General features: G+C 45.3%; 1 protein-coding gene across 5 annotated transcripts in view; it reads right to left on the minus strand.

The window, feature by feature from the left end:
* caskin1 (CASK interacting protein 1) overlaps positions 1-26,055 on the minus strand; it is a 629,644-nt gene that overhangs the window by 41,841 nt on the left and 561,748 nt on the right. For 2 of the 5 annotated variants that reach the window (XM_078558936.1, XM_078558935.1), the window contains exons 15-18: positions 23,705-23,802; positions 6,799-6,909; positions 3,898-4,050; positions 2,462-2,563 (exon numbers count right to left, since the gene is read on the minus strand). In XM_078558936.1, the coding sequence (XP_078415062.1) occupies positions 2,462-2,563; positions 3,898-4,050; positions 6,799-6,909; positions 23,705-23,802 (464 nt within the window). The remainder of the gene's footprint in view (positions 1-2,461; positions 2,564-3,897; positions 4,051-6,798; positions 6,910-23,704; positions 23,803-26,055) is intronic. The other 3 variants (XM_078558937.1, XM_078558938.1, XM_078558939.1) reach the window with 3 other exon arrangements.

Consider the following 26,055-nt stretch of genomic DNA (forward strand, 5'->3'; position numbering starts at 1 on the left):
TGCACAAACATAGGACTGAATTATACACCCCATTCCACCAAGGGCAGGTTGGTAGGCGGGGATTGTAAAATTGGGTGGAATGCTATGGCCACTGTTCACGGCACCTACCCATGCGCCCCTGCCACAATTTTACACACAGCAGGGAAGGTGTCAGGCAACTCCCTCACCCATGGGCAGTTGAGGCCCTTAAGTGGCCAATTAATGGCCACTTAATTGCCCATTCCCACCATTTTTCCCGCGGCAGGGAGAGGTCACCACCAAGTGTGAAGCCCAGGAGCTTTCACTACTCAGGCTGGTGCCGGGCAAGGCGGGGAAGTACCGCCATTACAGGTCCCCTGGGCCCATCTGGGCCACCCCCACAAGGTCTTTGCCCTCCCCCCTTAGGTTTCCCCTCCCACTCTGGCCTGTTCATCCCGGCATCCCACTCCCCTCGCCCGCACTTGTCAGCCTGACCCTGGCGGTACTCCCTTACTTACCTTCGCGTCTGGCTCCAGCGACAATCACCAATGGGGACTGGGTGCAGTCCCAGGAGTGGCCACCACTCCTGGTGGCACTGCTGGGACATGGGGGCTGCCAGCCATCTGATTCGCCGATTGCTCACGGATGCAGGACTTGCTTCCCGGGTGGGGGCGGAAGGTCGGTCTCGACTCAATTACCAGCCTGACGGCCAGAGTGATGGGAGACCAGGAACAGGATAGAATTCCACCCATAAGAACAGAAGGAGGCCATTAAGCCCCCCTAGCCTGTTTGCCAATTCAATGAGATCATGGCTGATCTGTGACCTAACTCCGTATACTCCAATTACAGTACTGAGCACATTTAGCAGAGCTTAGGCTACAAAGTCAACACCAAAACAATAACTTTCAAACTCTTTTTTTTCCCCAAAACAAGTAAAATCAGGAAGCTTTTTAGTTTCCTCTAATTTCACTTCATAAAATTCTTTCATAAGAAACTTATATTTGTCAACATTGTATGAAAGAAAATACACAATCATTTGAGATTGAAAAAAATGACCTTTCTCAAATTGTGCTGTGCAATACTCCTAACAAATGCATTAAAGATTTCAGATGGAATCAATCTCCCTGCTATTTTAAACTAAATGGGTTAACACTTTGATAAAACATCACGCCAGGGAGCATCATTCACACGACTTGATGCCTTTGTTACTGGTATCAGACAGTGAGCGGAATTTTCACTGGGTTTCAGTGAGTGAATGGTCATTCTCTGGAACAGGCTCCCTAGGGAGGTGATGGGAGCAGGTTGTAATAAGTCATCCAAATGCAAACCAGATAGATTTCTTTCTGAAAATAACATTTTGGAATGCAGTTTATGAGTAATTTGAGAGGTGACATGTAGTGAGTGCAGCAAGGCTTTGACTTTGGATCTATTGTACCTGAAGCTCTTCACCACTGGGGTTTTTCCTCACCTTGTGTCCGGGTCTGTTATAGACTAATTGATGGGGATTGATTGCTGTGATTAGCTGATTAGTCAAGAACTCTGATATCATTGCAACATACCAGGATGGTTGAAACTCTTTCGAGTTATCAACAGTCACAGATTGCAACTCTTTCGAGTACAATCACAGTTCTTGGTTTCCGGGAGTGGGACATGAACCCACAACCCTCTGATTCAAAGGCGAGGGTGCTATGAGCTGAGCCACAGCTGACACCTCTAAAGGAGAAGTAACTCTTTCGAGTTATCAACAGTCACAGATTGTAACTCTTTCGAGTACATTCACAGTTCTTGGTTTCCGGGAGTGGGACATGAACCCACAACCCTCTGATTCAAAGGCGAGGGTGCTATGAACTGAGCCACAGCTGACACCTCATCCAGGATGGTTGAAAGTGAACTAGATGGGCCTTGGTCTTTATCACCTAGTGATCCCTCAATGATAGTGTTAGATAGGTGATATCAATTCAGGCACCTGCTATGTATCTCTCCTGATCTTCTTTCCCATGAACTCAATGAAAAGTGTTTCTTCTTTTTTCATTTCCCTCCATTTGAATGTTCTGCTCAAACGTGTTTTTGGGTCTGTACTATATGTCACAGGGCTATTAGCTGTTATGTGAATGGTTAGACACTTCTAGCATGCAGAGTAAGGCCCCTGATGAATTGTCTCTTTCAGATCCTCACTGATCTCTTTATTTCCCTTTTTTAAAAACAGTACATTTTACCTTTGTTTATTACTCATCGCATACTTGGGTCCAGGAATCAATCTTGATTGCCAAAGATTTACAATGCAAATTAGATTTAAACTTTTTGGAATGGATGGGATGACGGCTGAGATGTGAGAAATGATTTCGCTTCGAGTTAGGATTGGGATTTAGGACAATGAGATGCTATGGATGGGTATTGGAGTGGGGGTGGGGTGGTGTGGTGGTGGGAGGGAGGGTCAAGGACATACGGTCCACTGATTGTCAATGAATAGCCTTTTGATACTGAAGCATGTGGTAAGACTTACTGGTTGGTAGTTGGGCAACCACTCTGAGAGATTCAGCCGATTTATTTCAATGGCAATCTTTTTCCTATGTCCAGGTTTTGTTACTCCAATTGCTGTTAGATCCTAGAACACAGAGTTTGTTACAATTGAAGGTGCCATTGGTGAACCTGAAACAATGGAAGCAGTGCCAGGCCATAGCTTACAATTACTAAGTTCACTTCAGCAGGTCTTCAAAAGCTGGCCCAAAATGACACCCTTCCAGTGCCAACAGTGACTCGCTAAAAAGTTAGCTTGCACATGTTTTAACACAACAATGTGACAATGGCATGGTCCTGTCAAAAAAAGGTTCAGATAATTAACGCGTATTAAACGGAAAGCCTACCACCTCGGGGGCGAGGCTGCCAATGAATTTTAGGGCAACTTATCGGCAGGGCACAATTTTAATCTAACTTGCCTGGTGGGAAACCCATGGAATCGGTCAGTACACCAGCTTTACACCGGGCGCAATGTTACTCTCCATTGCCTTTACTTTCCTGTCTCAGTAAGTTAGGTTATAATTGCCCTCATAGTTTCTCAGAATGGTTCAGTAGATGAATGTCCCCTGTACCTGTCAGAATCTCAGGTTTAACCTCACTCTATTGAGTTTGCCAATCGATAGGATTGATACGACTGCCCTCACCATCCCTGGGCTAGGAAGGGGAAGAAACATCACCTCAAAATCTAAACTTCTAATTGCTATCCCACAATCTCTCCGAGAATTGATTGCGCGTGAGGGTGCAGGAAGAGGTCAGCACTGGGGCGAGGCTGTGCTGGATCTCCACTCTTGGAGAGCCTGCTGGCATTCTCTGTCCAGACTCATGTCTAAAGACCATAAAACAACACTGAAGTCAGCATTTTATGCCTGGATTCATTCTAAGCTGAGCCTGGAGGCATCACTCAGTCTCCTTGAGCCTGTGAAATTGGGTGCTAGATTGCAGTGATTAAGATTACCACTACAAGGCCACTGTGTCATGGTTGGGGGTGGGTGGGGGCGGGAAGCATTTGGGTAGTCATTTTAACCTAAACATCATGGCAGTGGGGTGAGGGGGCACCCATGGGTTCAGGGGGAACGCCAGTTTTACACCCTGGCCAATATTGCTCTCCTTTGACTGTAGGACCCACATTGCACCCGATCTCATTTCCCGATGGGCGGGTTAAGATCTCCCATAATCTCAGATCAGTAGGTTAGGAAGTTCATGGTTTGTCTAATACTGGAATTGACGGCCTCTGGGCTGCATAAGACTCAGATTTGTAGTTAGGGGCTGGGGTAGGTTTTTGGTTTTGTGTGATATTATAATTCCACGACTATCTAACACTTCGCTCTTTAGATTGGACTCTTGGGTCAGTCTTTGAGTGAGCTGTGTCAGTTTGTGGCTGGCTGGTTAAACTGAATGCCTCACGTTGTTCGAATGTCTCACCTTCGGGGGAGGTAAATCTGGTTTAGACAGTCTCGCCCCTAAGACAGCACGCCTCCTGTTGATTGAGCTGTTGCCAAAGTTGTGGAGACATCCATCGCTTGCTCGGCACTCACCCTCCCTCTTAGCTGAAGGAGGCTGAATGGAGATGGGAGCCTTTGAGAGGGAAAAATGGGGAAAGATCAGGGGTAAAACGTGAAGGAAGGAAGTAAGTAAGAGCAGACAGTTGTATGTAGGGTCATTGCCAAAGCAAGGTTAATCTAGAGGACTGAAGGGTGCTACCGTCAGGCTACCAGGCTAAGCTCGGTTTCATATGACTCTACACACAAAGTCCAGTGCCATTCACTCACAGCTTTTAATGGCTTTGCAATTTCATTTCCCTATGTTCAACTTCTCTTTAAGTGTTAGGCTTCTTCATTAACCAGATATCTGGAGCCTTCCTTACACGCTTTTAAAACTGTTAACATGTCCTTTCAGGGAAACTGCGGGCTTCAGACGCTTTCAACTCAATATGCAGCATAATTCCCAACATGAATTCGTTTTAACGTTTCATCTGCACAGGAACCATGAAGGCTTCTCCGCAGAGCAGCCACTTTCTGATAGCACATGGTATCTCTGGGTGATATTATTCTACTACCTGCTGCCTGGTCAAAATACACAGGGTGACTATCGATGCTGGTGCAAGAGGGCTTTTTCTTCAGATTCGCAGGTTTTTTAAGCAATAGATTGGAATGAAAGATTGCTCATTTTCTTTGTGTTAGCGGCTACCCTGCACTTCATTTAAAGCAAAACATGGAAAATTGAAGCATCTGCTTAACCTCAACAGTGTATGGATCTGGAAGGTCCTGAATGCAATTCCTCTCGGTGCTGGGTTAACTGATCTCAGCCAACATAACAGTCCAGACGCCACAATGAGTCATGGAACCTGCATCCTAACAAAGGATAACACCTGGGGGTACCTGATCCTCATTGCTACTGGGTAGACCCTGCATGTGGTCACCAGGCCAGTGTAGGATCAGGCTCAGTTGTCTTGCTCCTCAATCTGACACTGTCTGCGAAAAACCCATTTTTTTGGTGCTCTGTACAACTCTTTACTTTCTCGATGGATCCAACATCCGTTCCTGGAAGCAAGCCTTCGAACTGAAAGCTGCAACCTTTCCAGAACTCCGCCCTCGCAGCGATCGCCTGTCTGAAAGGATACACTTATAGTGGCTTGTTTACAACATCTGATGCCACAGCATGATCAGTAAACGCGGAGAAGTGATTTTGTCCGGTGGGAGAATTAAGAATGAGGGGGACACAATCTTAAAGTCAATGCCCGGGCATTCAGGAGTGAAACCAAGAACCATTTTTTTTCCCACACGAAGGGTAGCAGAAATCTGGAATTCTCGTCCTCTAAAAGATTGTGGATGCTGGGGCAATTGGAGGTTTCAAGATTGAGATAGATGGGAGTTTTGTCAGGTAAGGTTATCAAAGATAGTGAAGAAAGGACGTCTGAATGGTACTGAGGAATGGGTACGTTGTAATGTAATTCAATAAAGCTGGGGTTCAGAATAAGGCACTGAAACAGCAATCCCCTCACTCTCTCCTCCACTCTTTCTGTCATAGATCTTCTGCAGCTAAACACCAGCTTTCAAAAGCTCAAGAACTCTTTCAGTGTTCTGTTTTTACCCTATGAAGTTTTGTTTCTGCCTTTTGCTTAAATATATAAATACCCAGATCTGCATAATTTTTTTCATTCGCTGGCAAGGGCAGCATTTGTTGCCCATCCCTAATTGCCCTTGAACTGAGTGTCTTGTTAGGCCATTTCAGAGGGCAGTTAAGAGTCAACCACATTGCTGTGGGTCTGGAGTCACATGTAGGCCAGGCTGGGTCAGGATGACAGGTTTCTTTCCCTAAAGGGCATTAGTGAACCAGTTGTAAAAATCTATCAATCATAGTTCCAGGTCACCATTACCAAGACTAGTTTTTATATCCCAGATTTATTAACTGAATTTAAATTTCACCAGCTGCCATAGTGGGATTTGAGCCTATGTCCTAGAGTATTGGCCTGGGCCTACTGGACCTACTGGGCCTACTGGGCTAGTGCCCAGTGATATTACCACTACACCACCATCTCACCCTTTTGCTAGCTGTGATGAGTGATCAGGGAGATTATGAAATTAACAAAAAGCATCACTTTTATAAAAAGGGCATCCATGCCTATCTATGATTTATTTGTGATTTGAGGACCAGCAGACCCTGGATTTGTTTTTTTTTTAATTTAAAAACGGGAACTGGAGGAATTCAACTGTCATGATTTACATGCAGGCAACAGATGGCTGCCTATCAGTATGAGTTACTGAGTCAGGAAAGGTGGCTGAAGGGAAGACAATTGGGCGTAAAACTGCAGAATTACACGGCAGTGTTATGTGAGTCAGGCTTTGTGACAAAAGCCTGCTAACAATCTTTGTGACAGCCACTGCCAATAAGAGAAAACCTGTAAATGAAATTAGATAAATGAATTCATGCTAGGAGTCAGATCTCGGTTTTAACATATTAAGTAGATACTGAAGGGAGCCCGCAGTTTCCCTTAAAAACTGTTCTGAGTGAATAATCAAGAGCAATTTTCAACTCGTGCAGTTTCAAGTGATGTGCAACGGAACATGAATGCAAAGACTAGTACTTCTACTCCATCGGGGTTTAGCGCACAAATCTTGGTGTGCGGTATCAGCATACAAACCGTTATTGAGTGTGCATGAAATTGTTTTGCCTGTCAGTTTAATCAACTTGTCACCGCTAAGGTAGCAGACAAAGCAATTTCGTTCAAAGACGTGATGCATTCGGAGGCCAATAGCGTACGGAGAGACTTTGCTCACCAGTTCCTCTTTCACCGCTATACCCTCCTGTCATTTGTAGACTTACCTCGGGGGTCATGCGGCTGATGGTTGGAATGTCATAGCCAGCATTGATAAAGTTAGCAGCATACTGCTGGAGTTGGAATTCACTGAGCCAGTTAAAAACTGTCTCTGGGCTCTGGATAAAGGATGACAAAAAAAAAAAAATGGAACGTGAAAAGCAGGTTAGAATTCAGTGGTCAAAATCTAACCTTAAGACATCGCTTCCTCCAGAAATCTGTTTACACTGGAGGTAGTCAAGCCCATTACAATAATGCTGAATCACGCTAAAGGGACTATGTCATATTGTAGCAAGAAAGTGTGAGGCACAAAACTCTACAGAGCCAACTGAATGGAGGAATGGGTTGACATGATGGCAGCCATACTTTACAATCGTGAGCAACCATTACACCATTGAAACTGCTCAGGACAAAATGATAACAATTGGTTAAGGATTCCATTCTCTCCTGGTGTTCCCTGGTCTCTCAATTTGTGGAATTTCTGTCAAGGAAGAGTTTTTCTGCAAGGTGACACAGATCTTTCGAGTCCTCTTTGACTAACTCTGGTTGCTATGGGTGGTGCAAGGCCACACCAAATGTAATAGGTTAAGGGAGTGCAACTGTTGACACTCTGGGACCAAAAATAACCAAGTTCCCATGGCAACAAAAGAAAGCTGGCATTATTGTCTGGATTTAGAGTCTGTAACTATCTCTGATCAGTAAACTAGAGTAATTGGAAGTTCAGAGAACTGGTTAGTTGTTCCCCAGCCTTCATCCACCCCCTACCCCCGCCCGCCAAACCCCGCCAGGCAAAATTAATCAGATCCTTGTGCTTTCAGATTATCATAGGACCATTCCCTTAGGCTACTGAACCTTTCATCTGCATTTTGCCATCTAAAGTGAAAATAAAGCATGAAAATTATGAAGCCACTCAGATATTTTATGAAACTACAGTGTTTACACAGGAAGGAGATTAGTAGAAATGGGGTTGCGGGATCAAGACATTGGGTCTCATTGATGAGAGGGACTTGGAGAAACTAGGAGTTAGGAGGAAAATGAGAGAGAATGCCTGCTGTTCAGGGCTATAGTGGGAAAGGGGGCCGGTAGGTGGATTTGGCTTAGGAGGCAGTAGAAAAGGAAGCAACAGAGGCAGGTTACGAATGGGTCCCTATCTTGATGTCGAAGAACGCTGCTGAGCATCTCCCACTTGTTGCTGGAGGTGAGAATGACATGCAGGGGGAGAGATGTTTAGGAGACGGTGTATTTGTTCATAGTTTATATTCATGCCCATCCCAATGCAGATGATTGAAATAAGAGCTTCTCTTGGTAAAGGCACTGCTAATGTGGAGCCTAGTCAGAAAGCTCAGGAAAATCCCGCACTCAATCGCTGATCTCATCTGATTGTAGCTGAGAAGCTGGTAGGGATGCTAAGAAGGGCTTCAATGTCCCTAGGCTGGGGAGAGGCAGATCAGAGAGGAAGGCTCCTGGTGACGATGCAATGTAATATATACATGTGTGGACTTTGAGTAGCCATAGCAGTAATACCAACATTGCAAGCTGTCCTGTTGCTCAGTAAGTAAAAACTCTGGCAATTGGAACTGAGTCACACCGACTAGGAAGGCCCCTTGCTTTGCTGAATTAGTTGACCTTAGTTATAACAGCAGTAAGTCCCTGTGTCCATATTTACAATGGAAACTACCTATTAAATGTCATCTAAAAACAGAAAATGCTGGAAAAACTCAGCAGGTCTGGCAGCATCTGTGGCGAGAGAAACAGAGTTAATGTTTCGAGTCTGTATAACTCTTCTTCAGAACTCCCGACCCAGAATTGGACACAACTCCAAACGAGGCCTAACCAGTGATTATTGGAAGGCTATAAAAGCTATCGGGAAAATACAGTGCGGATTTCCTGGGCTCTATTCACAGGAGTTGAAAAGATGGAGGAATGATTCCCCAGAAGTCTTCAGGCTATTAAATGTCATTCCTGAATTACAAGCTGCAATGCCCACAATGGCAGGAGGCTGTAATTACAGTACGACAGCAGGCAGTTTTTATTCTAAATATGCACAGTGGAATTTTCAATAGCAATATCAAAATTGGGACACAATGTATGACTCTAACATTGGGATTAAGCAACTGCTCAATTATCCCCTCTCCTCTCTAACTCCACTTCTCCTTAAGAATATACTTGGTCTGGATGTGAGTCAATGCAGAATGATGCAAATGACACTTAATAAAATTACAAGGGTAGGATTGTTCAACATGCACCATTTAACATTATACAGGCAAAACCCATTGCAAAAAAAAACAGAAAGAAAAATTCACTCCTGGCAAATAAAAATGACAACTGGATGATATATACGTGTGTCTGTGTTAAAAATGTCAGCATGATTTTAAAAAAATCTTTCTGAAGCAATTTATGAAAATGTACAACATGGACCTGGCAATTTGACAAACTGATTGTTCAGTAGAATATCAGTGGCCAATAAGAGTAGGCAGATTTGAGCAATCTTCTTTAATTGCTGCTGTCATTTATTGAGAGAGGTGAACTGCACATTGCAAGAGAATACCACCATATTTGTCCGTTACACAGATTAGCTGCTATGGTTAAGGCTATCAAGGCACATGTTAAATGTGGCATGGGCTTCAAATCCAGTTGCTAGATCTTTTTTTAAAATACGGAATTCAATGAAAATGTTTGTTTTTAAATCATTGACCTCAACACACGTTTCGCTTAAGTGTCACCTGAGGTCGTGGATTCAGCTCCCACTCCAGGGCCTTGAGCACCTAATCCCAGACTGGCACTGCTGCAGTGCTGAGGGAGTGCTTCACTGTCTTTCAAATGAGATGTTAAACTGAGGTCCCACCTGCCCTCTCAGGTGGGCGTAAATCATCTTACGGCACCATTTTGATGAACAGCAGGGAGTTCTCACGGTGTCCTGGCCAATGTATATCCCTCACTCGCCATCACTACAAACAGATTGCTTTTGTGGAATCTTGCTGTGTGCAGATGGCTGCCACATTCCCTACATTTCAACAGTGACTATGCAATGACCTCTACCACCTCAAAGAACAAGGGAAGCAGACACATGAGAACACTATCATCTACAAGACCCCTCCAAGCCACGCACCATCCTGACTTGGAACTATATCGCCGTTCCTTCACTGTCGCGGGATCAAAATCCTAGAACTCCCTTCCTAACAGCACTACGGGTGTACCTACACCATACGGACTGCAGCGGTTCAAGAAGGCAGCTCACCATCACCTTCTCAAGGACAATCAGGGATGGGCAATAAATGCTGCCCTAGCCAGCGATGCCCACACCCCGTGAAAGAATAAAAAGTACTTAATTGGCTATAAATGGCTTTAGGGCATCCTGAGGTTGCGAAAGGTGCTATATAAATGCAAGTCACCTTACTATTTATGAGGTCTGGAATTCCAAGAGGGATGCTAATCAATATTCGAGGGTTATGATTTCCCAGATCCTATCTAAGTTTATGGGGACAGAGTTAAAATATGCACTTGGTGTGGAGGAACCTTGTTTGCAGGATCCATTAGCTCTGCCCCATCCTCTGCAAAAATTAAAGCAGTGCTATGGTACCAAGGAATCTGGGTAATGCCTGCCAAAGAGCTAGTTGGCTTTACTTATCAGAACTGCTTAAATTATAGATAATCCATTGCCTGAGGGATTGATTGTTGTGCCTGCATCCTCAGGGGCTTTACTTTGAGTCACACATGCTCGCAGTTGGGGAAAGTTTCTATGACACCTGTAAAGGGTATAGGGGAGGTAGAATTACTGGGGTAGCCTGGGAATTCTTCTAAATACATTCTGTTTGAGGGGGAAACAAGTGGAGATTTGCCCTCTCTACCCCCACCCCCACCCCACTAGGAAATGTCCTTCCAGCCCAAAAAAAGGCCCATTAGTCATTACTCTCAGTTTTCTGCTCTAATCAGCTACCTGTCAACACTGCCAAATGCCCTTTCATTCTGTCTGTCTTCAGCTGATCAACAAACCTTTTGTGGCATTCTGAACTGATTTTTTGCAAGTTGGCAAACATAACAACCACTCTATTCCCTTTACTGATATAATCAAACCGATAAAAACAGATTGTCCTACTATCTATTTCATGCGATATTTGTGGGAGCTTGCTGTGCACAAATTACCTGCTGTGTTTCCCACATTACAACAGGAACGCCATTTTAAAAACGTACTCAGTTGCCTGTGAGGAGCTTTGTGACATCCTTAGATCTTGGAAGTTATGAAATGTAAGTGTTTTCTTTCTCATGTCCATGAAAATGTGCTTTATACCAAAAAAAATGATTTCTAATCCATGAGCTGGAAACCTGAATTGAAACTGAAAAAACACAGGCCAGAATTTTCCCGTCGGCGACTTGGGGACGGGGCCCGCTCTCCGACGGGAAAATGACGTGGGACGACGTCTGGAGGAACCCCCGATGTCATCCCGCCCCATTTAAATATTCAGGATGGCGGGCGGACAGCGAAATCAGCTGTCCGCCCGCCGACCTGTCAAAGGCCAATTGAGGCCATTGACAGGATAATTAAGGTAATTAAAGGCCCTGCTCGTCCAACCTTAAGGCTGGCGGGCAGGCCAGGAGCCCCAGCGGGCTTCTGAAAAAACATGAAACCTCATCCACCGGCGGGATGAGGTTTCATGTCTGTTTTAAAAATCTTTAATAAAGTTTATGTAATATTTATTAACATGTCCCATCTCGTGTGACATTGCCACACGAGGGGGACATGTTAATAATTTTTTTATTGTGCTATTTTTGATGTTTTTAAAACTGTCAGGGCTCTCCCTGAGACATCACTTAGTCTCAGGGAGCAGTGCGCATGAGCGAAAGAGCGCAGTTTGACAGTTGGGGAATACCTCCCCCCCCCACCCCCGCACAGGAAACGCATAGCGCTTCCCGCTGGGCGGGCCTTAATTAGCCCGCCCACTCAAAATGGCGGCGGGGCCCGTTTCGGCGGCGGAGTTCGGCTGCCCGCCTGCCGCCGAGCCGGTGGGGCCCGCCCACCCATCGAGGGCTAAATTCTGCCCACAGAGACTAAAGTCCCTTGAATTTACACCCAAGATGGCTAACCCCAATTTGCATTACTATACATTTCACATTCCAATTCACTGGAGTGGAGTTAGTCTATCTGCAAAACCCATAAAAGACACTTCAGCAGAGTGAGAAGGAATCACCTCTCCTGTCTCATTAGCAAGGCATCAATGGCAATCGCCTGAGGTATTCAACTGTTGGAGATGGGCCATTAAGACTAATCGCTTTGACGTGGGACCCTGGCCAAGTTAGCTTCTAGACATGAGCTAATGAAGTCACCTTTGAAGTAGATGAACAATGTATTTTTTTGAAAACCCTGGCAGTTGGAGAAGGAAGGTCACATGTCAAGCCAATCCTTTGTATGTTTTAAGCACACATTTTCTCAGTAGAACTGAGGCCAAGAAGTTTAGGGAGAAGACCTAATTCGGATCCCTCCTGCCTCCTTTGTTTTTCTCCAACCCACCCGATAACTTTCGAGCCCTGTTTGCTTACTGTGATCATCCAGGGATGCTCTTTTGCAGACGAATATTTTTTAAAGGAATTGTTACGAGGCAATGCCCCTTTATTTTGCAAATATGATTTTTCAACTTTCAACTGACTGGAAGTTTTGCAATTTGAACTAAGACAGAGCAAACTGCGTAAAAATGCAAGGCCACATTCCAAGGTGAAGGTGAGAAACTAACAAATCACCCTCAGGGGAGTGTGAAGAGAGAGGTATTTCCTACAATCCAGGCACCCATCAAATTGTAACGGTCTAAGGAAGAGACATTCAAAATGCAAAGTATTGGATATTGAAACATTGGCTGCCAAAGACAGACACACCTAAAACCTCTTATAAATACACAATGGATGAAGTATTTCAAGACAAGCCTGCCAGCCACTAGAGAGAAATTGCAAGTGATACAGGCGGTGTCAAGAAAGTCTTCAGCAGAGGAAACAAGCTGGGGGCTGTTCTCTCTCCCAATTTCTCTTTTCAAATAAGTGTGTCACCTGGTTCTACCCAGCGAACCAAGATCTTGTAATAATTGCAACATCTTCTACATCTAACCGCATCCAAGAAGCCAATGAACCTGAGCTGGCTGCAGCATTTTAAAATCTACACATCAAGGACAATCAAAAACACTTCACCATGTATTATTTTACCTTTTTTTATTGGACTCCAACTCCCTTCATTTCTGATACCTGTGTGTGTGTGTGTGTGTGTGTCTGTGGACCCCAATGACTGCATGAGGGCCAAATACTTGATGTCACGTTTTTAACATTTTTCTCACATCTAGTGGTTAATAAATTTGCTCGCTCTGCTTCAAGAAAACCTTGTTTGTTTGGCTCCCCATTGCCCACAGCTTAAATAGTTAATTATGTTCTGATTTGGAAAGGGCATATCCTCGTGAAAAGGAAATTTAAACCTTTGTTGTGACCAAACGAGGCAGTTGACTAGACGGGAGCCAGTTTACCCCTTCTCACCTGGCCATGGCAGAATCCAAACCAACATTGCTATCTCCAAAAGAACAACCAACTCATTTGTCTACATCTTTAAATCGGAAGCTTTGAGACCATCGAATCAAGCCTGAAGTTAGCTGAGTCACCCAGCTACAGACTGTATACTCTTACTTGTTTTATGGACTCTAATTTGGCCAACCTATCCCTTCCCACTCTGTAATCTGTGTTTGTGTGGGTGTGAACTTTGAGTGAGTGCCTGTGCGTGAAAGTCAGTGCGTATCTCATTATTTTACTTAAATTGGTTTTAAGTATATTAAAGCTAACCTCTTTCTTTGTTAATCTCAAGAAAACCTGTTCTAATGGTTCTTTTATGATCACGGTGCATAAACAGTTAAGTATTCATTGAAACTCTTTCGAGTTATCAACAGTCACAGATTGCAACTCTTTCGAGTACAATCACAGTTCTTGATTTCCAGGAGTGGGACATGAACCCACAACCCTCTGATTCAAAGGCGAGGGTGCTATGAACTGAGCCACAGCTATATTCCTTTCAAACCAAAAGACTTGTTGAGGCCAAACGAAGGGAGGCAAAGAGGAAAGCCTTGCGACTCCTCCTCAGAGGTTGTAACATCATCACTTGCCTGTTACTTGCTATATGGCACCTCATCATTAATTAGCCCACTGATTGGACACCACTTGTCACTCACGCCCACATATACGTTAATCTTTAATTAACACATTGATTAGGGGTTACCTGTCCCTCACTTCCAGATATCTGTGAATGACTAATTAGTCTATCAATTAATTACTGCCCTAACTCACTCCCAATTATCAGTGAATGTCTAATTAAGCCAGCAATTAAGTACTGCCTCTCACTCACTTTCATATATGTCCATTAATCATAAATTAACCATTTGATTGATCACTTCATGTAACTGATTCCTAGATATCCCTAATCTCTAATTAATCAATTGCTTGGTTATTGCCTGTAACCCCATTAATTTGCATATATGTTAATCCTCACTTCTATGAGAGTTTTCTATCAAGTCTGTTCAGTTCGATATAAAATGATATTTCACTCGGTCCCTTTGTGCTGTCATTTGCAGCAAAGGTTTGCCCAAGATTGTTTACAGAAGAAATCGTAAAATAAGCTACTTTTTTGAAAACAGCAGTTTGGCATTAAACAGCAATGGAGGGACAGGAATAGAAGCAAGGTTCTGGTCGTTCCCATGGCAACACACACATCCACAAGTTTGTCTTTCAGAATTCATTTTGAAACAAGTCGCAAGCAAAATAGAAGAGGAGGCCAGCGTGTGACACAGGTCAGTGACGATATTACACAGCAAGGGGCTGATTTTACAATCCAATGTCAAATCTCCACTCAATTATAATAGTGATGACAAACTGAGCAATCATCGAGCCTCATGGTCTGCCATTGCATACGCCTAATGGCTTTAGAAATATCATGCTCCGCATATATTTACAACATAACGCTGGAAGACATTTGATGGTAATGTAAGGGCTATTTATCAACTTTATTTGCACCTTCCTTGAAAGGAGATGTCAGTGGCTTAATAAGCAACTATTAGTAAGCCATTGTGGAATTGGAAGCTGAAAATTACACAAACGCAACAGCACAAACTTTACATCCCACCAAACCGATCAAAATGATGACTGGTGTTAATCTCTCCCTGGCTCTGATTGTTTCCCTTACCGATGGCCTGTTTATAATCTGCTCCGATGGGCTCCTGTTGGGAATGATGGCTTCAGCTCCTCCAAGTGTGAGGGCAGGTCAATAACCCTAAATGCTGGCTGGAATTTTCCAGGATGGGAACGTTGCTAAAATGGCAGGGGAAGGCATGGGGGTGCCTAACAACTTCCCACCATCATGTCTTTTTCCTAGCGGTGGGGAAGGTGACAGACTGACAGTGAATAGAGTTATAGAGTTTTGCAGCACGGAATGAGGCCCTTCGGCCCATCGTGTCCGTGCCAGTCATCAAGCCCCTATCTACTCTAATCCCTATGCTATGGCATTTCAAGTGTTCATCTAAATACTTCTCAAATGTTGTGAGGGTTTCTGCCTCTACCACCTTTTCAGGCAGTGAGTTCCAGATACCCCCCACCCTCTGGGTGATTTATTTTTCCTTAAATCCCCTCTAAAGTTCCTGCCCCTTACCTTAAATCTATGCTACCCTGGTTACTGACCCCTCCACTAAGGGGAAAAGTTTCTTCCTATCTAGCCTATCTATGCCCCTCATAATTTTGTACATCTCAACCAGGTTCCCCCTCGGCCTTCTCTGCTCGAAGGAAAACAACCCCAGCCTGTCCAGTCTCTCTTCATAGCTGAAATGCTCCAGCCCAGGCAACATCCTGGTGAATCTCCTCTGCACCCTCTCCAGTGCAATCACATCCTTCCTTTAGTGTGGCGACCAGATCCGCACATAGTACTCCAGATGTAGCCTAACTAACATGTTATACAGCTCTAACATAACCTCCCTGCTCAATGCTTATTCAATGCCTCAACTAAGAAAGGCAAGTATCCCATATGCCTTCTTAACCGCCTTATTCAGCTGTCCTGCTGCCTTCAAGGATCTATAGACATGCATACCTCTGATCCTCTGTACTTCCTAAGGTCCTATCGTTCATCTTGTATTCCCATGCCTTGTTAGTCCTCCCAAAATGGATCCCCTCACATTTTTCAGGATTAAATTCCATTTGTCACTGTTCTACCCATTTGGCCAGCTCGTCTACATCATCCTGTAGTCTAAGGCTTTCCTCTTCGCTATTTACCACACCACCAATTTTTGTGTCATCTGTGAACTTACTGATCATACCTCCTACATTCATGTCTAGATCATTAATGTACACTAAAAACAGCAAGGGGTCTAGCACCGAAGTCTGCGGTACGCCACTGGACACAGGTTTCCAGTCACAAAAACAACATTTGACCATCACCCTCTGCCTCCTACCGCTAAGCCAATTTTGGATCCAATTTGCCAAATTGCCCTGAATTCCATGGGCTCTTACCTTCTTGACCAGTCTCTCATGCGAGACCTTGTCAAACGCCTTACCAAAGTCTATGTAGACTACATCAACTGCACTATCCTGATCTACACACCTAGTCACCTCTTCGAAAAATTCAATCAAATTTGTTAGCTATGATCGCCCCCTGACAAATGGTCACTTCCTGCCTGCGTGAGAATCTTGCCCAGCTGGGAGGGCCCCTCGCCGCGTGGAGAGACTACTGGCGACCAACCAGTGAGTTTCGGGGGTTGGGGGGGGGGGGGATCCTCCTTTATGGGCACTCAGAGTCCACAGAGGGGCCCCCAGGCAGCAATGGCTGTAACAACACAGCTAGTGCACAATGACCCTCATTGCTTCTCTGATCACCAGGACCTCGCTGCCTGGCCCCAGAGTTGCTCAATCCCACTGACCTTTTCTTGAGGGTACCCGGCCATTCAGGTATCCTTATCCTGGTGTTGCAGTCCCAGTAATGGCCACTGCTGGCGGTGGTGCTGTTAAGCCCGCTGAGTTGCTGGCCCTCTGACTAGTCCAGCAGCTATTGGGGGCGGGCTCCTGTCCTTAATTGTCTGCCACCAGCAATACACCTCCTGGTGCCCTTCCATCAGCCAGAACGGGGTCACCTCCTGCTTTCAGCTTTGTGGGATGGGAGCCCTACCTTCTCTAGAAAATTCAGCCCATTAACTCTTTTTCTTTGTCCACAGATGCTGCCTGACCTGCTGAGTATTTCCCAAAACATTCCATTTTCATTTCAAATTTCAAGCACCCGCAGTATTTTGCTTTGACTCTACTGAAGATGTCTTGCTTAAGCAGAGCAGTAGAATTGAAAACAGTTGCATCCAACTGAGAACCAAACTGTAAGAGCACAGGCACTTCCAAATTGCCATCACAATGCCAGGTTTCAGACCCTTGAGCAGTCGCGATGCTGGATCCATCACTGGCAGCATGGGGTTGACATGCCTTTCTGCGTCTTTTCCAAGGCTCCTGGGCTACAAGAGGCTGCCCTTCTTTGTCAGTGTTTCCTGCCTCCATTTCTGTCTTACTCCCTCCCAACTCCTTGTTAGTACCTCAGGTCTTCACAGACTGAGTCTTGTAGGTGTCAATAATCTCTTTCACTGCATCTCCAATCATTTCATGTCAATTTTACTTCAGACATTTATCCATATCCTGTTTCCCACTTAAGCACTTTGCAGGTCATTTTGTTTCTTCAAGTGTGTACGTGCATGTGCAGGTATTTGTGTAAATGGCTAGGCGTGTGCAGGTGGGCCTCAGCCTGTGTAGAGTTGAGTAGGTGTGTTTGGGTCTGCATGTAGGTGTGTGTGGAGATGGGTAGGGGTGTGTGTGTAGGGTGTGTGCAGGTGTGTGTGTAGATGAATGTGTTGATGGGTAGGTGCATGCGCAGGTATGGATGTAGGTGTGTGTAGTTTTGTGTGCAAGTGTGTGTGCAGGTGAGTATGTAGATGGGTAGGTGTGTGCACAAGTGTGCATGTAGGTGTATGTGTGCGTGTAGGTGGCTAGGTGTACTTATAGTGGATAAGGCCAGGACTGGATGAGATGCTTCCAAGGATATTGAGGGAAGTGAAAGTGGAAATTGCAAAGGTGCTGGCCATAATTTTTCAGTCTTCCTTAGACTCAGGGGTGGTGCCCAATGGACCAGAGAATTACAAACGTTGTTCAAAAAAGGATGTAAAGATAAACCCAGCAACTACAGGCAAGTCAGTGGTGGGGAAACTTCTGGAAACAATAATTTGGGACAAAATTAATAGTCATATGGGTAAATCATCTCAGTTCAGGACAATCATCTCAGTTCCAGGACATCACTGCAGGAGTTCCTCAGGGTAGTGTCCTAGGCCCAACCATCTGCAGCTGCTTCATCAATGACCTTCCTTCCATCATAAAGTCAGAAGTGGGGTTGTTCGCTGATGATTGCACCGATGATCAGCACCATTCGTGACTCCTCAGATACTGAAGCAGTCCATGTCCAAATGTAGCAAGACCTGGACAATATCCAGGCTTGGGCTGACAAATGGCAAGTAAAATTCGTGCCATACAAGTGCCAGGCAATGATCATCTCCAACAAGAAAGAATCCAACCATTGCTCCTGACATTCAATGGCATCGCTGAAAACCCCATTATCAACATCCTGGGGGGTTACCATTGACCAGAAACTGAACTGGACTAGCCATATAAATACTGTGGCTACAAGAGCAGGTCAGAGGCTAGCAATCCTGCAGTGAGTAACTCACCTCCTGACTTCCCAAGGCCTGTCCACCATCTGGAAGGCACAAGTCAGGACTGTGATGGAATACTCTCCAATTATCTGCATGAGTGCAGCTCCAACAACACTCAAGAAACTTGACACCATCCAGGACAAAGCAGCCCACTTGATTGACACCCCTTCCACAAACATTCACTCCCTCCACCACCAATGCACAGTAGCAGCAGTAGGTACCATCTGCAAGATGTACTGCAGTAACTCACCAAGGGTCCTTAGGCAGCACCTTCCAAAACCACGACCTCTACCATCTAGAAGGACAAGGGTAGCAGATACATGGGAATACCACCACCTGCCTCGGAAAAATATCGCTGTTCCTTCACTGTTGCTGGGTCAAAATCCTGGAACTCCCTCCCTAACAGCACTGTGGGTGTACCTACACCACATGGGCTGCAGCGGTTCAAGAAGGCAGCTCACCACCACCTTCTCAAGGGCAATTAGGGGTGGGCAATAAATGCTGGCCTAGCCAGTGACGCCCACATCCCATGAATGAATAAAATAAAATGTGGGTTAATTAAAAAAAGCCAACATGGGTTTCCTAAGGAAAACTCATGTTTAACTAATTTGCTGGAGTTTTTTTGAAGAGGTAACAGAGAGGGTTGATGATGATAATGCTGTTGATGTGGCGTCCACGGACTTCCAAAGTCCATTTTGATACAATACCACACAATAGACTTCTGAGCAAAGTTATAGCTCACAGAATAAAAGGGTCAGTAGCAACAGAGATAAGGAATTGGCTGAGTAACAGAAAACAGAGAGTAGTGGTTAATGGATGTTCTTCGGGCTAGAGGAGGGTGTGTAGCAGAGTTCCCCAGGGGTCAGTGTTGGGAACCTTGCTTTATCTTTTCTTATTCTTTAATGGAATGTGGGCTTCACTGGCTGGGCCAGCATTTACTGCCCATCCCTAATTGCCCTTGAGAAGGTGGTGGTGAGCTGCCTTCTTGAACCGCTGCAGTCCATGTGGTGTAGGTACACCCACAGTGCTGTTAGGGATGGCTGGGTCAAAATCATGGAACTCCCTCCCTAACAGCACTGTGGGTATACCTACACCACATGGACTGCAGCGGTTCAAGAAGGCAGCTCACCACCACCTTCTCAAGGGCAATTAGGGATGGGCCCAGCCAGTGAAGCACGCAGCCCACGAATGAATTAAAAGCAAGTTCCAGGATTTTGACCCAGAAACAGTAAAGGAAGGGCTATATAGTTCCAAGTCAGGATGGTATGTGGTTTAGAGGGGAATTTTCAGGCAGTGGTGTTCCCATGCATCTGCTGCCCTTGTCATTCTAGGTGGTGGAGTTCGCAAGTGGAAGGTGCTGTTGAAGGAGCCTTGATGAGTTACTGCAGTGCGTCTTGTCACTGCTGTCACTGTGCACCTTTGGTGGAGGGAGTGAATGTTGAAGGTGGTGGTTGTGGTACCAACTAAATGGGCTGCTTTGTCCTGGATAGTGTCGAGCTTGTCGAGTGTTGTTGGAGCTGCACACACCCACGAAAGTGGAGAGTATTCTATCATACTCCTCACTTGTGCCTTGTAGGTGGTGGCTTTGAGGAGTCAGGAGGTGAGTTACTCATCGCAGCATTCCCAACGTTTGACCTTCTTTTGTAGTCACAGTATTTATAAGGCCTGGTCCAGTTCAGTTTCTGGTCAATTGTAACCCTCAGGATGTTGATAGTGGGGGATTCAGTGATAATAATGCCATTGAATGTCAAGGGGAGATGGTTGGATTCTCTCTTGTTGGAGATGCTTATTGCCTAACACTTGTGTGGTGTGAATGTTTCTTGCCACTTATCAGCCCAAGCCTGGATATTGTCCAGGCCTTGCTGCATTTGGACACGGACTGCTTCAGTATCTGAGGAGTCGTGAATGATGCTGAACACTGTGCAATCATCAGTGAACATTCCCACTTCTGACCTTATGATGGAAGGAAGGTCATTGATGAAGCAGCTGAAGATGGTTGGGCCTAGGGCACTACCCTGAGGAACTCCTGCAGTGGTGTCCTGGGACTGAGAGTGACTTCCAATAACCACAACCATTTTCCTTTGTGTTAGGTATACTCCAACCAGTGGACAGTTTTCCCCTGATTCCCATTGACTCCAGTTTTGCTAGGGCTCCTTGATGCCACATTCAATCAAATGCGGCCTTGATGTCAAGGGCGGTCACTCTCACCTCACCTCTTGAATTCAGCTCTTTTGTCCATGTTTGGACTAAGGCTGTAGTGAGGTCAGGAACTGAGTGGCCCTGGCAGAACCCAAACTGGGTGTCAATGAGCAGGTTATTGTTGAGTAAGTGCTGTTTGATAACACTGCTGATGGCACCTTCCATCACTTTGCTGATGATTGAGAGTAGACTGATGGGGGCGGTAATTGGCTGGTTTGGATTTATCCTGCTTTTTGTGGACAAAAATATACTAATGATATGTATTAATCACATAGGCCTTGTTGTAGAGGGCACAATTTCAAAGTTTGCGGATGATGCAAAACATAGAAGCATTGTGAACTGTGAGGAGGATAGTATAGAATTTCAAAAGGACATAGACAAGTTGGTGGAATGGGCAGACAGGTGGCAGATGAAATTCAATGTGGAGGAATGTGAAGTGATTCATTATGGTCGGAAGAACACGGAGGGACAATATAAAATTAAGGGCAAAATTCTAAAGTGGGTGCAGGAATAGAGGGACCCAGGTGTTTATTTGCATAAGTCATTGAAAGTGGCAGGACAGGTTGAGAGTGCGGTTAATAAAGCATATTGCAGCCTAGGCTTTATTAATAAGGACATAGAACATGAGAGCAAGAAGGTTATGTTGAACTTATTTAAGACATTAGTTCAGCCTCAGCTTGCGTCGTGTTCTAGGCACCGCACTTTAGGATAAAGGTAGAGTACAGAAAAGATTCATGAGAATGGTTCTAGGGATGAGGAACTTCGGCTGTTAAGATAGATTGGAGAAGTTAGGACTCTTCCTCTTCCTTGGAGAAGAGGCGGCTGAGAGGAGATTTGAAAGAGGTATTCGAAACCATGAGTGGACTGGACAGAGTAGATAGGGAGAAACTGTTCCCACTCGTGAAAGAATGAGAACGAGGGGGCACAAATTTAAAGTAATTGGTAAAAGAAGCAAAAGCGACATGAGGAAAAACTTTTTCACACAGCGAGTGGTTAAGGCCAAGAATACGCTGCCTGAGAGTGTGGTGCAGGAAGGTTCAATCGAAACATTCAAAAGGGAATTAGACTGTTATCTGAAAAATAAGAATGTGCAGGGTTACGGGGAGAAGGCAGGAGAATGGAACTAAGTGAATTGCTCATTTGGGGATCTGGTGTAGAGCTGATGGGCTGAATGGCCTCCTTCTGTACTGCAACATTTGTAAGTATGTGCAGGTGTGTGTGGAGGGATGTGAATGTGGGTGTATGTACAGTTGTGTGTGTGTAGGTGCATGTGGAGGTGTGTTTGTGAGCGTGTGTGTGTGTAGATGTTAGTGAAGGGGTGTGTGTAGGTGAGTAGGTGTGTGTAGATTTCTGTGCAAGCTTGTGAAGGTGTGTGTGTAGTGGGTGTATGTGTCTGTCTATGTGTGGAGGGGTGTGTGGAGAGGTGAGTGTAGGTGACTATGTATGTGTGTGTGTATGTGTGTGTAGGTGTGTGTGTAGGTTGCTAGTTGTGTATGTGGGTGTTTCTGTAGGTGGGTAGATATGTGTGTAAATGTGTCTGTAGGGTGTGTGTATGTGTGTAGGGGTGAGTGTACATGAGTAGGTGTGCGTGGAGGTGTGATTGCAGCTTTGTGTGTAGGTGTGTATATGTAGGTGTGCGTGGAACTGTGTCTAGGCAGGTGTGCAGATGTGAGTGCAGGTATGTGACCAGGTGAGGATGGCAGGTTCCCTTCCCTTAGGAACATTAGTGAACTAGTTAAATGTTTACAAAATTCTGGCTGATTTCACTGTCATTTTGAAGTACCAGATTTATTGAGCTGAATTTCACGACATGCCCTGTGGAATTTAAATTCACATCTGCCGGACTACTGATGAAGCACTATATGCATTAGGCTAACACATGCATATAAATGGGGCTAGGGGCAGCAGCTCCAGCCAAACCTGTTAATAGAGTGAAATCACCTCAGGAAGAATCAGGAAGAATACAGGAATCTGGCATCGATCAGCCTGAGATTGTTTGAGTGCAGCTTGTTCATTTTTAGTGAAACCAATTTCACAGGTAGGCTTCATAACGTAAATAAGCACATTAGTAAATGCAATCCCTAAGGGGAGACGGAGAGTTCGCTCTGACTACTGGAAAACAAGCGAGGGGTTCAAAAGTCAAGAAAACCTCTCAGCCTTCACAGTGAACTGGTTAGCAGCAAGTGTAATGTATAATTGTATAATATAATCCCCTGAGCAGTGTATGAACTGTTTGTTTTCTTGGCAAGACTTTGAGCATCATTGCTAAGGCAATCTGTCAGTCTGCGGCGTCTCTCTGTAGCTGCGTCCATATGTCACACACAGGAATAAATGCTACTGGCAGATAAAGAAAGGAATGTTACAACCCAGAATGGGTCAGTAGAAGGACTGAGCAGCAACTTTGATCTGTTTATTATCTCTGCTTCATTTCATAACTGGACAGCTCTTTCAAAGAGCCAGCACAGACATGATGGGCCGATGGGCCTCCTTCGGTCCTGTGTGATTCCACTGAGCAGTCGGCGTTGCGGGAGGCTGGACGCATTCTTATTCAAGGTACAGTGCAAAAGAATTGGACAATCGAAGGGTTAAAAGCATATTCTCAAAGGCGGCAATTACTAACTTCAAAACCTATACATCAGTCTCACAATGAAGTGAAATGTAATGTAAATTGGATTGGTCATGTCTGTCAGCTTGTTGAAAGGAACTTGAACAGATCCAAATCTTTTACAAGAATAAATGATTACTCACCGCCTTCCAGCTCCGCTCCCACCAGAGACTTAACTGTGCAGGACGAAAGGGAGAGAGAGAGAGAGAGAGAAAGACAGAGAGATGGAGAGGGAGGGAGAGAGGGAGAGAGATGGAGACAGAGAGAGAGGGGGAGGGGGAGGCGGGGAGAGAAAAACCTGACAGCTTTGAAACCTTGCAGCTTTATTTAGTGAGTCTCTATCACCGGTGTCCTGGCGCTCCCAGACTCACTTACCTTCGTTTCTGACTGTGCCTCAGCCTTCTTCAGCTGTGGCTCGCTATACGGTTGCTCTGCCAATGGGCAGCTGGATCCGCTCTGGTGCCGGGCAGCTCCTGCGACAAAGCAGAACAGATAGAAAGCATCAAATGGGCTGTATTAGCATTTCAGCCTTGTGCACCCAACAGCTTTGAGCTAGAATTGCATAGAATTTACAGCAGGGAAACAGGCCATTGCACCCAACTCGTACACACTGGTGCCTGAGTCTCCTCCCACTCGTCTTCACCTCATTCTATCAGCAAAGCCATCAATTCCTTTCCCACTCATGGCTCTCGTGCTGCTGTGCCACAATGTTCTGGGTTCAAGTCCATTCTAAGGCTTGAGCACAGAAATCTGGGCTGCCAATCCAATGTGGTGCTGAGGGAGTGCAGCACTGTTGGAGGGGCTGCCTTTTGGGTGAGATGTTAAACTCATCCACCTCATTGACTGCTTGGGCGGATTTAAAATATCCCTTGGTGCTATTTCGAAGAAGAGCAGGAGCGTTATATCCTTGGTGTCCGAGTCAATGTTTATCCCTCAGTCAACATCACAAAAGAGATGATCTGGTCATTATCAGCTGGCTGTTTGTGGGAGCTTCCTGTGTGTAAACTGGCTGCCATGTTCCCTACATTACAATGGTGACTTCAATTTAAATGTAGTTCACAGGCTGTAAAGTGCTTTCAGGTGGCTGGTGGTCATGAAAAGCATTAGATAGTTGCAAGCCAGTCTTTTCAAAAAATTTATCTAACGTTCCATTAATTCCAATAAATGCTTTAAATGCTATTCGCCTCAAATACTCCGTGGTAATGAGTTCCACGTTCTCGAAGAAGTTTTTCCTGAGCTCCCTGTTGTATTTATTCCATGTATTTTGAGGTCTTGTGACGCAGGGTAGTGTCCCTGGCTCTGAGCCAGAGCTCTGGGTAAATCCTTGCAACACATGCAAATAACAGGTGGTAAGAGCATGGGAGATTCCTGGTCAGCTATGTGAAGGGAAGAATATTGTAGCCATTAACATCACTATCCGTAGCTTCAGACTACAACATGCATGTAAAGGTGCGTGTTGCCACAGCAACTTGGACCTCCTGAGTGGTCTGTTACATAGCGCCACTACCATCTTATACTCATCTCCCCTAGTTCTGGTCTCTGCTGTAAGTGGAAACATCCTCTCTACACCTATCCTATCAAACTCTTTCAGAATTTTAAAGGCCTCTATCAGATCATCTTTTAAGAGGAAAGAGCCCCAGCCTGTTCAACCTTTCTTGATAGATATAAGCTCTCAGTCCTGGTATCATCCTTGTGAATCCTTTCATATCAGCGCTTCCCAAACTGTGGGTCACGACCCCCGGTGGGGTCGCTAGCTCCGAGGCAGCATTGGCTGCTGTGGAACTCGGGCTGAATGGTAACAGCTCCAAGGCCGCTTTAAACTCTTGTGTTTTTTTTTCTAATGATGCACGTGGTCTAATGGACAAATCTTTAAGGACTGATTGCTGCTGCAGAAAAAAAAGCCTGTGAAAAGATTGGTGTTTTTTTTTAAAGAAAACGCTGCTGTTTAAGCACTTTCTATCACACCCAACCGAAATACACCCCACCCCCACACCTCACCGGTCAGCAGACGAAGCCCATCCCCACCCCACTCAACAACTCTCGTACCTCTACCCCGCCCCCCACACCCCCCACCCACATTTTCACTCTGGAGTCACACGAGGTCTGGGGCATTAAAATAGGGTCACCACAAGAAAAGGTTTGGGAAGCACTGCTCTGTATCCTTTTCATATCACAGAGACTGGAAGGGTGCCGAGTGCCCTAACTGTCCTCCACCTTCCTATACAGGACATTCTAGTGAGGGGTGTCACTGGTGAGGGTTCCTCCAGTGGCTGGATTCAACCCTCTCCTTTCAAGATACGGAGATTCCCTGGAAATCCCGCAGCTCGGAAGGAATGGAGTTTCCACCAGGGCCACAAATTTGTGTGTCTGCCTGTGTGTCCAAAGATAATGTTTGCCTTCTGGTGCCTCATCCTAATGGTCACTTTTGAGATGTGACTCCACAATCCCTTGAGTGATAAGTTATTTGAGCATCAGGGGCATCACTCCTGTCCTTACCTCGTTTCCACTTGCATTGCGCACTTCCTAGCAGGAGTGACTGGAGCAGCCTGAGTAGTGGAAACCTTGACTGACTTACCCTCCCCCCATCACCCCCACCCTGACCAACCCCCCCCACCCCTCACCTCCCACCTCCCACCACCTCCCGTTCCACTCTTTCAACAAAGTTGGTTCACTCACTGGCCGAGGAATATCTCGGTGCTGGGGAAATGTTGGATGTTGCAATTGGC

This window comes from Cetorhinus maximus, chromosome 15 (genome assembly GCF_964194155.1).
Source record: "Cetorhinus maximus chromosome 15, sCetMax3.hap1.1, whole genome shotgun sequence".
Classification (NCBI taxonomy): Eukaryota; Metazoa; Chordata; class Chondrichthyes; order Lamniformes; family Cetorhinidae; genus Cetorhinus; species Cetorhinus maximus.